At 26.1% G+C, this 12,045-nt stretch overlaps 1 protein-coding gene across 2 annotated transcripts in view; it reads right to left on the reverse strand.

Moving 5' to 3' along the window:
* LOC111639545 (anaphase-promoting complex subunit 2-like) overlaps window positions 1-12,045 on the reverse strand; it is a 34,386-nt gene continuing 22,341 nt past the window's right edge. For both annotated transcript variants that reach the window (XM_023385431.1, XM_023385430.1), the window contains exons 9-12: window positions 3,216-3,502; window positions 2,857-3,115; window positions 2,537-2,766; window positions 1-235 (exon numbers count right to left, since the gene is read on the reverse strand). In XM_023385431.1, coding sequence (XP_023241199.1) covers window positions 23-235; window positions 2,537-2,766; window positions 2,857-3,115; window positions 3,216-3,502 — 989 coding nt within the window. In that variant the 3' untranslated portion in view covers window positions 1-22. The remainder of the gene's footprint in view (window positions 236-2,536; window positions 2,767-2,856; window positions 3,116-3,215; window positions 3,503-12,045) is intronic.

Below are 12,045 nucleotides of genomic sequence, written 5' to 3' on the forward strand. Positions count from 1 at the left end.
TACAATACACAAAAATTTAAAATCAAGAATTAGACCTGGGTAATCTGTACAATCCGCCAGAATATAATAATTTTTGTTCCCGAACTTTTCTATCTAAAAATTGACGTAGTTCATGAATGCCACACTCGCTAGTGTTAGGACCTGGCATAGCAAACATCCTTAACATGGTATGGATGCGTTCCAATGGGAGAGATTCTAAATTTGTTAACATACCAACGATGAATGACCAAAACATCTGTAATAAGTAAATATATAAATTAAATATTTATACTTGTTTTATACATTAAAAAAAGTATTTGTTTTTGAATAAAATAAAATAGTCTAACATTATTCTATTTAATAAAATTAATTCTAAAATTTTAGTATCTTTTAATGATAAAAAGTTTTTGAGTGTATTTTACATTAATTTCATATCATTTGAAAATGTGAAAATTAACATTTTATTAATATTTTTGTAAATTTTCGTCTAATGGCAACAATTATAATTAAATAAATATCTAAATAAATATCTGAAGACAAAGTCCTACCAAAAACGATATTGGGATCAAATCCAAGCAATTTTATTTACAAAGTTTTCTCTATTTTATTAATAGAGAAAACTTTGTAAATAAAATTTAATAATTTGATATTGTTAATTATTAAATATTTTATTATTGAACTGATTTATTTAGTTTAAAATGTAAAAATTCAGATTACTATATTTTTTGTGTAATAAATGCATATAAAAGTATATTTGATAACATAATTATATAAAATATTAACTGTTATTAAAGCTTTCATTTTTACACAATACATATTTTCTGTTGAATTTGATTTTATATTATAAGATTCATACTATTAAAATAAGAATATTTTAATATTTTTTGTTTTTCTCTCTTTCTGCCCAGTGGGAGCCAAGAAAGTCTTTTAATAATACCCCTCAAGGATTTGGCCAGGTCCACAATGGAGGTGGTGAAGAACAAGCCTCAACATATCTGGGACAAACCACAAAACATTTCTGGGTTTTTCATCGCTTGGATTTGATCCCAGATCTGCTGGAGTAGATTCATCCCTTTGGCCATCCTGCTGTCAATATGAAAGTTACATTATGATATAAAATTATGGTATATTTTAATTATAAAAGAAAATCAAAATATAAAAAGTTAATAGAGAGTCATAAATATTGCTATCTGCTAGAAGAGTAAAATTTTAAAATCCTATATACAAAATTAATAAACTAAATACATTTAATTTTAATATTTTGTCTCTAGCAAAATATTTTACTCTGACAGTACTCTTTTCTTTAGTGCAATAGACAGTTAATAATGTAAATGAGGTTAAATGATTTTAAATGAGATAACACATCAAAAACTTTAATTAATTTTGTATGGACAGCCTGCACTATATATAGTTATTTATCTGTTACTAAACTTTATATAATGTATAGTTTGTGGACTATCCAAAATTTTAACTTAAACATCAATCTACAGTAGAACTCCAATTATCTGAGTTAATGTGGACAAAATGATTGTGGATGGTCACAATCATTTTGGATTAAAAATTATAAATATAAAATATTTATATGGTAGCATTTCAAAGCCTCTTTATACTTTATTTAATTTAATCATAAATGATGTAAAAATACTATTCTTATGTATTATGTAGCTAATAACATACAAAAGTTTTAAGAATAAAAATATGTATTATTGTAGTTACATTTTAACATGAATGATTTATCTCAAATTAAAGTATGATGATGAAAGGTAACAGAAACCAATCATTTTGTAATGCATATTATCATTTTAAACTTTCTTTTATTAATTACAGTATAAGAAAAGTAGTGTATTCACTTATGGGTTTGCCTTGGTACACATCAGAATCAGTTCAGATAATTAGGGTTCTACTATATACCAGTTTAAAATTCCTAATATTTATATTTATGTATGTAATTTTTATCATAAATTATTTTTATTATATAAGATATTTTTTATCAAACTATTAAAATTAATTAAATATAATTTGTGAGATATTATGACATTCAATTTCTAATCTTTAAAATTTTCAATCAAACTATATTTTATAAATAAGAGTTATTCATCAAGAATTTACTGTAAAAATATAAACATTTAATGTGTAAACTCAATGGAATTGAATTTATTTTTAGTCTTTATTCCTGCACATTTGAATCAAAGTATATATTTAATGATATGTTTCAATTTGTTCAACAATAGAATTAATCATTATGTGTAGTAAATGATTTGTATAATTATGAAGCTTCACATAATTAATCTAAAAAATTTTTATAAATTTAAATTACTATTTTAATATATTATAATATAGAATATCTTTCAAAATGAAAAAAAAAATAAATAAATTTTCAATAAAAATCTTTGAAGGTAGAAATTCTGAAATGAAATGAAATTAACATTTAAATTGGATTTTAATGCCACAGCCATAAATTCTATTCTAAACATTGGGTTAAAAATCAATTAAATGTTTTAATAATTTGATAAAAGTCTTAACAAAGGAATAATTAAAAAATATAAACAATTTCTACCTGAAGTTCTTCTTCTTTTTGATCTTGTGATGAAGCAGTGACTGATTCAGTTTCATCCTCTTCCATGACTACTACTTCTTGACAACGTCCTTGCTGCTCTTCTACAAGAACAAAAGTATCATTTTCTTCTTCTCTCAGCACTCCATGGCTTTGCCAGAAAGTAATTTTTCGACGAAGAGCAGAAACAGGAACATGCATTACAGAACTCAGCTCATCTACTGTCCACCTTACTGTTAAGTATTTGTATAAAAGTTACACAAAATTAAGCAACTAAAATGAAATAAAAATATTTTATTCTAATCTGACATAATTTAACTTACGTTTTTCTTGATAATGCCATATAATTGTAGCATGTACAGGAGAAACTGATAATTTTAAAACACGATCCTTCAGTTCAATTTCTAAATATACTAAACCTAAATGAGGTTTCCATGTTAATGTTCTATTTCCTTTTAACATCTCAAATGCAGTTGTATATCTCTGTAAAGCTTTCCAAACTTTAGCTGGTAATTCCAATTTTTCTTCTCGAATTGTAGGCCAAAACTGAGCTGACAGTATCATTGCATTAATTGGAAATTCCTTAAAAATTAAAAAAAATTTATTAAAATTCATTATTAAATTGATTTAAGTTAATCATGTTATTAAGTCATAAGCCATTTAAAATACTATGTCTACTTACTACTCCATCATTAGATGAAGCTTCTGTAGAATTCACATGCCCATTTATACGTCTCGAGTCTGCTACATCCTTTAGCATGACTTCACAATAGTATAACTGTGATTCTCCAAAACGTAGTTTAAGTAATTCTAAGTAGCGTATTTCTCTTTCTGTGTTATAAGAGAAAGATGATAACAAGCGATCTGCAAGAAGTGTGCGATATTCATTGACAAACAATTCCTTGCTTCCGTATATGTTAACCAACATACTGATGATATCTGATGATCTATGACTTTTGGAAGCTTTTGCTGTAAAAAAAATGATTCTTATAAGAAAAATTGAAAAAAATTATTAATCAATTCTATTAAACAATCACATAAAATGTAAATCATTTAATGTTTCTATATTGATAGGAATTTAATAATTCATCATAAATTTACATAAACAATTACTAAGCATTATATTACTATATTTGTGTAGTAATATAATGCTTAGTAATTGTTTACGTAAATTTATGAAGAATTATTTAGATAGCCATGGTAATATGGCATCAGTCTATGCTCTGGGGACAGAGGATTAAATCTGGGCAAATAATTCCAGAAACTTTTTGAGGAGTGGTCTGTCCCAGATAAGTCACATCCCACTCCTCACTGCTTGGCTGTCCTATTATGTACCTGGCCAAACCCACAATGGGCCTGAAAAGAGGGCCCTCTAAGTGCCTATAGGAGTGGAAAGAATAAAAAAATCCTAAGCACTAATTTTTCAGGTTAAACTTTGACTAATATTCTAGATATAACAGATTATTTTATAGTTATTTGTATTTAATTTTCAAGATAACATTTTAAAATTCCATTAGTTGGAACATTTCATTTTTTACAGATATTTCAAACTGTATGTGAAAAAATAAAATTTCAATTCTATTGTATCTGTATTCTTTCAGATAATAATAAAATGAAAATAGGAACTATACATGAAAAAAATATAAAAGATATGGTTTTTACTCTTAAACATTTTTAAGTTTATCATTAGGAAAACAAAGCATAAAATGAAGAATTTTCTCTCAATGGTAAATTTGAAAAACAAAAAAATGTTTGAATGAATGAAATGTCCAATTTTATAATAAATATAAAAATACACATATGTTTTATTACTTTAAAAAATAAATAAAACAAATTTTACAGGAACTGAGATGATATGATTGACTTTGACAATCTGTCACTTTGCACAATTTTATTGCAATTTTTGATTGTTCTTTATTTAAATAATAACAGTTTATAATGCACTCTTGCTAATCTAAACCTATACTACTCTGAACTCTGCTTAATCTGGATCAATTTCGTTTGTTTCTCTGCTAAATGTCTCAGCTAAAAAAGAAACAAAAGAAATTGCAGAATATTTTTTATACAAGTACCAAATACATCATGAAAAAGTTTTAAAATATTTCTGTGAAATTGTTTCTAATTTCCTTTTCTTTACAGTCGACCCCCCTATAACACTGTTGATAATTCCGTTTTATATGAATTCCATGTTGTATGAGTCACTTAGATTTTACAAATATGTGTGCTGTTCACAGCCCAGCACACGTGTTATAGGGGGTCGACTGTATATATATTCCCACTTAGCTGAATTTCTCACTAATCTAAGCACTCCTGTATAATATTATGATTGCCCAGTTGAAAAGTGGATACTTGTCATATTTCATCATGCAAAGTAGTGATTAGTGGACCACCTTAAATATGGGTAAGCTCAACATAGGCAAAGCATGGGCTGCATTAAGTATTGATGGAAATAGATTTTATCTCCAGTAATTGGCAGATTAATGTTAAGTTAGTTATGATGGAAGCATCCAGAATCAAACAATGGGCAGTAGTTCAGTTTTATGTAGCTGAAGAGAATAAGAGTGCCAATATCTATAGACAAGAACAACACTATAACAAAGACCCTGAGTTCAACCTTTATTATTATTGCAGGAGACAAGACATGGCACCACCATTACATACCTGAAACAAAGAACATGAGCAAACAATGTAAACATTCATCCTCCCTGGCCCCTTGTAAGTCCATAACAATACCCAGTGCTGGAAAAGTGATGTTGACTTTTTTTTTTTTTGACTGCCATATGACTTTCACATTTTCAGACCTCTCAAGAAAGCTTTATAAGGGCAAAGATTCATGCCGGATGATGAAGTAAAGGATAGGGTTAAAGAATTTTTTTACCAGCAGTCACCAGAATTCTACACAAGAAGCATCGATCTGCTTGTGAGATGCTGGAATCTTCACTAAACAAACATGAAAATTCCTTTTAGATTTGCACTAAATGTTTGCTAATTCTGATGTGTATCCACTTTTCATTTGGGTAACCCTTATAATTAGTTCAGATCAGAAAGAATTAACTGTAACTGTAAATAATAATAAAAATTTAATAACAAATAATCAATTATTAGTAAAATAAAATGTAATTTATAATAATGTTGAGTAAATTAATAACAACAAACATTTTTAAAATTAAGCACATGGCTTTTAAATTAACGTCAGTCAGTAAGTTAATGAAGCTTTATGTAAGCTAGTACAGTATATACAGGATGATTTTTAATTCATGCAAAACTTTACAGTAATAAAATATAGTATATAATTTTGATTTAGCTATTTTACAAAATTATTTTGAATATTTTATAAATTTGCTTAATAAGTTAAATAAATTAATTTGTTCTTTACTCATTTATTGTATGAGTTATTGAATTTATGCAAATATATGAATTTGTGTAAAAATAACAGCTAATAATATCATTGTCTCAATTAGAAATTGGATGAGATAATTGTCATGATGACAGTGGCTATCTCAACTAATTACAATCAATATTATTGATAATATGCCAATAGTAATTAATTTATCAATACATTGATTCATTTTTTAAAATAATTTCAGTATTTAATATAATACAAATAATATTAAGGGCATCAATACTATTGAATTCAAAAGCAAAACCATTTATTCTAATAAAAAGTAGAAAAAGAATTATTCATTCAATGTATTATTTATGATTGTGTCCATAGTTAATGTTTGCATTAGTTGGTCATATTCATTCTGAAAACAATGCCTCTTTTTTTCTCATTTCTCATTAAAATTGATGACAATCATTAACCTATTTTCATAGAAAAATCATTTTATCTTTATATTGTGATATAATTAGAATTATTGTGATTTTACAGAATGTAAAGGTTATAAGATAAAATATGTCAATTATCATAACTTATCTCAAATGTTAATAAGCAAATCAAGATAATCTATACTTGGAATGTCTGACTAATAAATAAAATTATAATCGAATAAAAGTTTTTTGTACATGGTATATCTAATTAGAGTTTTACTGAGAACTGCTAATATCTTTGTGGTTATAATTAAGAATGGTAATATGTATAAATCTGATAAACTGTATTTCCACACAAATAAAAGCATGCCCTTATATGTGAAAATGGCTTGATTTTGCATTTTTGAAACATAACTTCAAAGAAACAAATATCCTGCTTTGCTCCTAAGACCTTGCTCTTATATGTGCCAGCTTGTTTAGACTTATAAGAGTACTGCACTGCTGAATCAATGTAAATGAAATGTAAATATACTAATACAGTAACTATTCAATAAATCTCAGTGGTAACCATTATTAAAAATTTTAAAAGTTCTTTCTATACTGTAAGATTTTTAGGTAGTGCTATTTTGCCTCATCTATAAGACCATGCTCTTATATGCACAGAAACATGATGTATTATAGCAGTCTCACCAAAAAAAGAAACAGAAAAATTATTATTCTAAGATTGTGCTCAATTACTAATATATTGAGAATTTGAAGTTATTTACTGATTTATCATTTTAATATTCAAAGCATATCTGTTAAATTACTATGCTAATTTTATACACCATTATTTAAGGTAATTTTTATAATTCAAATTTCTAAAATTTTATTACTTTCTTAACTCAAATATATATAAATTTTTTTATTCAAGTAAAATGTATTTATTTTGAGTGAAGATATTTGAAAAATGAAAGGATAAACATAATTTTTTCTTCATTTTTCAACGTAATCAACATTATAATTAATACAATACAGGGTGTCCCATTTAAAACTGGACCTTAAATAATGAAGTATTGGTTATATATGTTTCTATAATATATTGTGAATAAAATTGATTTAAAATAATTTATTCAATCCATGAATGGAGATGCTTTTACATCAGAGATCTTCTACATAGTATAATAGATTAACAATTGAGTCTATTCATAATTTAAAATTAATATGTTATTATTATTATGGTAATTCATTTAAGAAAAGCATAAAAATGTTTTAATGATCTAGAACAAAAGTTTAATACTTAATGAGTATTAAACTTTTGCTCTGATTGTTCTGTTATAAAATAATCTAATAGTTGAAAAGATTTATAATAAAAGTGTTTTAATTTAACAGTTCTAATTTTAAAAAACGCAAAGCTAATTTCAGTAAAAACTAAACAATATGCAAATCAATATTTTACAAAAAAAGTTATCAGATATTTTATGGGTAACAAGAATTTACATAAAATTGTATGATGTATGAATATAAACATAATTAGCAATAACATTTCTGAACTAAGAGAAAAATTAAAAATTTTACATTTATCATTTATGATATTAGCATGTTTCAGTTTGTTCCAGAAGAAAATGAAAATAATAAAAAAATAATGAATATGAATAATTAATAATATGTAATTAATATTTATAAATTATTAAATTACACTCAAGTTTTATTACATCTATGTTTTAAGTTAATTACTTTGTTTGAAATTTTATAATTTTACCTAATGATTGCAAATAGTAATTATCAGCATAAAACCTTTCTCACTAATTTCTAGCCTTATTAACGTTTGTACTCCAGTTAATAAGGCTAGAAATTAGTGAGAAAGGTTTTGTGCTGATAATCTTAGAAATAGTTCTAGCTACATATGCATAGTAGTGCAAATAGTAATGTTTTATTTGATATACAGTATATTTAATAGTAATAATTTTGAATAATAAATATTTTGGTCAAAACATTTTATAATAATAATTATAATAATAATCTGTATCATAAGCTGCTGCAAGAAAATTGCACAAACTAACTTGAATGACATAGTTGTTACATAACAACAATGTTGTTACCAACTATGTCATTCAAGTTACTTTTGTAGAAAGCATAGCTTTCAGTGCAGTAAGACTTGGTATGACATGCTACAGAAGGTTGCATTTCTTGTAACAGCAAATATTTTTCATAAATACCTTTTAAACATCCAGGTCTCTGGGAGAAACTAGATGTTTATGGGACAAATCCAGCCATTAATAGTTGAGGAACTGTGTTTATGTTAAATAATTCTCTCTTGATACAATTATGTATCCAATATAACATATTTAATACATTATTATAATATATTTTTAAATAGTGATAATACAATTGATATATAAATATCACTTTAAAATAAATAAAACTTTATCCTGAATTATTATTATTTTGATTAAAATATAAATGAATTTTATGAATACTGATAATTTGGAAAATTATATTACATAAATGACTTATTTATGTAACAATTTCTATAAGCAACAATCTACTATCTTTAATAATACAATGAAACACTATTTATATTTCACATTTGTATATCTTTAGAATTTGTACATTGTTTTAGGTTGGTCTCAAAACATTCCTATTTCTTTCAATAGTGAAATACTTCATTATGTCTAAACTCATTACAGAGTTTCACTTATTTGTTATGTCCTCTCTGATAAAGATAATTAACATTGCAATATTCTTTTATAAAGCATATTCAGAATTTCCATGGCATATTTTCTTATTCTATTCTTGCACCCTCTCCTCACATATTTGGAATTAAAAGTCATAAAATTGGTCTCAGCAGGTAAATTGCCTCTCAGAGTGGACAGATTAGTAGTATATTATTGGCTAATGGATGTCCAGGAATCCTAATTTAGAGGAAGTCTATACATTTATAGTAATATATGACAGCAAAAAACTTCCTTAACAAAACTTTACATCAGCAACTACTCCAACATACAATTCTAACATAAAATGCTTAACAGATTTTAATGAATATTCTAAAATTAAAAATAAATATTGTACAGATCAGCATAACACCTATTACCAGTGGCAGTGAATATGCAAAAATCAATTTGGATTGATTGCTGTTAACCAGATATGTACAGTACTTGATAAATTATGTCTACTCAACCATTAATCAACTGTGACTTCAAAAAACAAAAAGCATGGAATAAAAAGATACTTTATATTTTTATTATTAAAAAAATAGTCATAAAAGATAAACATTAAAACATTGTTAAAAGCTATAATAAGAGTTTGTAATAAAAACTTTAATTCTACATTTTGTGGTAATCTTGACTTAAATGTATAACCAAAAAGAAGCATAATTAAAATTTATTTTTAGCTCAGTTCCTTGAGAGATAACTTATAACTCATCAAAACTTGATTTTATTACAAGTAGTCACCAACTTATGATGACTGGAACTTCTATAATAAGTCAAGCATAAAAAATAATGATGATAAAGTATGATTCCTATATATAAATCTATATAATATCACATATACACTGTATATATATTGTAATCACTTACCATGTGTATCACAATACAATATATCAGTGTTGTTTGGACGTATTAAACTTCAAACTAATATTTTAGTTAATTAATTATGTCACTTTATTAAAAACGATTTATGACACATGCAGGTAATGAACCACATTCAGGAATCAAAGTTCACAATAAGAGAGTAATGCAATCTTTGTGTGAAATTGATTTTATTTTTATGTTAATTTTTATTTACTCTAACCTTATAAAATTAAAATTAGAGTGATAATCGCTGATTGAACAGCACTGCATAAAGTTAATTTCATTTTGCTTTTAAGATAACAATAATATAAGCCTGAATAAAATTAAGACATTTTATAGAACAAGTTCATCACCAAATATAGTATATTTAATTAATAGTAATTGTCATACTGTGCCAAATTAACAGGTGTAGCTGATTGTTTGGACTTGAAAAGGATTTTTTAATGCATTAGTTTCAGCCATTATAAGTACAAATATCTGTAAGTCAGTGACCTTTATGTTGCACTGCAATGGCTATGAAGGCAATGCTCAAGTCAGGACCGACGCCACCTGTAACTTTAGGCACATAGGAATCGTCTGAATAATTTTGTGTGAATAGTTGCATATGAAGGAATGAACAGGCTTGGGATGGAGGAGGGAGTTGAGAGACAGTGCACCAGAAATAATGCACTCCATTACACATTTAACCAGCAAATAACAAATATTTATTTTTCAAGTGAAAAAATAATTTACAAAAAAAATCGAAATAGAGACGAGAGTCTTAATGCATGCCAAAATGAGAGAGTGTTTACAGTTCTGTAATGTGGGTTCATAAATACCTGGATTTATAATATTCAACGATTGTTGGCCAGCTTGCATGTCCTGGAGAGGGAAAGAAGAGTCTCTCACTTAGTTGTGATGAGTCTTGGTGAAGAGATTAGAATCCCAAAATTCATAAGAGTAAAATCCACAACTGTTGTTGTTCAATTGATTGGCCAGTGGAAAAGACGAGAAATCAGGAATTTCAGTGGTGGAGCTCAGTGGAGATGAGCACACTTTGAAAATGGGTAGGGAACTCTCTTATCCTTTTTCTCCTCTCTTTTTTATTTGGGGTTTTTCCCCCTGCTATATTGATGACCAAATTTGGTAAGGTCATGCAGGGAGCTGGTAGTTAGTCCAATCCCTGATTTTTTTGGGACACTTCCTTTGATGAGTATTTTTTATTGGAATGTGTCACCCATGAAGAAAGTGTTTTCAGTGGGAAAATCTTGTGAAGTTTCTCTGTTGAATTTGTTAAAATAAAATAATTCTCTTGAAAATTAAATAAGATTAAGATCCTCAAAATTACAAAAAATACTAGCCCATGTTCTCACATCAGAAATTGTTTGTACTCTGTTAATTTTAAAATTAAAAACTAAATAGATTTTTTTAAATGTTGATGAGAATTTTATACCAAAATATGAAATTTAAGCATGAAAATATAAATTAATAATATTTTAAATGCTATAATATTAAAATATTATGTTCTGTAAAAATAAAAGAAACAATTATTTTAATTAAAATGATACACAGATAAAATCCTAAGAAGGTAAAGCTTTCTAACTTTATAAATATGAATTATAATTAATGCATACAAACTAAATAAAATACTTTTGGAAATGATTAAAGTAATTGGACAAAGGCAATTTGATGGCATTAATTAATCAAAACCTGTTTAATAAAAAAAGTTAAATAAAGTGAAAACATCCAATTCATAAAATAGTATTTAACAACAATTTTTATAATAATAAAAAAATTTAATTATTTCAACAATGATAGAAAAACTTTATAAAATAGCTCAGAATAGAAGACAAATTGGAACCTTGAGTTACAGTACAAACTTAACACCTTCTTGTCCAGCAAACACTTTATTCAATACAAAACTGATATTTTCGACCTACTATGAGAGATTTTCCTCAGAGTATACATATAGTGACAACAAAATTTGGAAGCCAAATGTTTCAAAATCGAACTTCTCAGGCATTCAGTGAATCAAATTTTATCAATGGAAATGCTCTTTGGAACATTTTATATTTCAAATTTTAAACTGAAGTATAAAATATTCCAAAATGTTTGACTAAATATTCAAACTTACACTTGGTATCAACAAAAGGTAACATTACCAATACATATACACAATAAGAATTAATGTGTAGCATTTATATTTAGAAGATAAAGTAAGTAACTATA

The sequence above is a fragment of the Centruroides sculpturatus genome, unplaced genomic scaffold (genome assembly GCF_000671375.1).
Source record: "Centruroides sculpturatus isolate CEXI.00-Female unplaced genomic scaffold, Cexi_2.0 scaffold1262, whole genome shotgun sequence".
NCBI classification, from domain to species: domain Eukaryota; kingdom Metazoa; phylum Arthropoda; class Arachnida; order Scorpiones; family Buthidae; genus Centruroides; species Centruroides sculpturatus.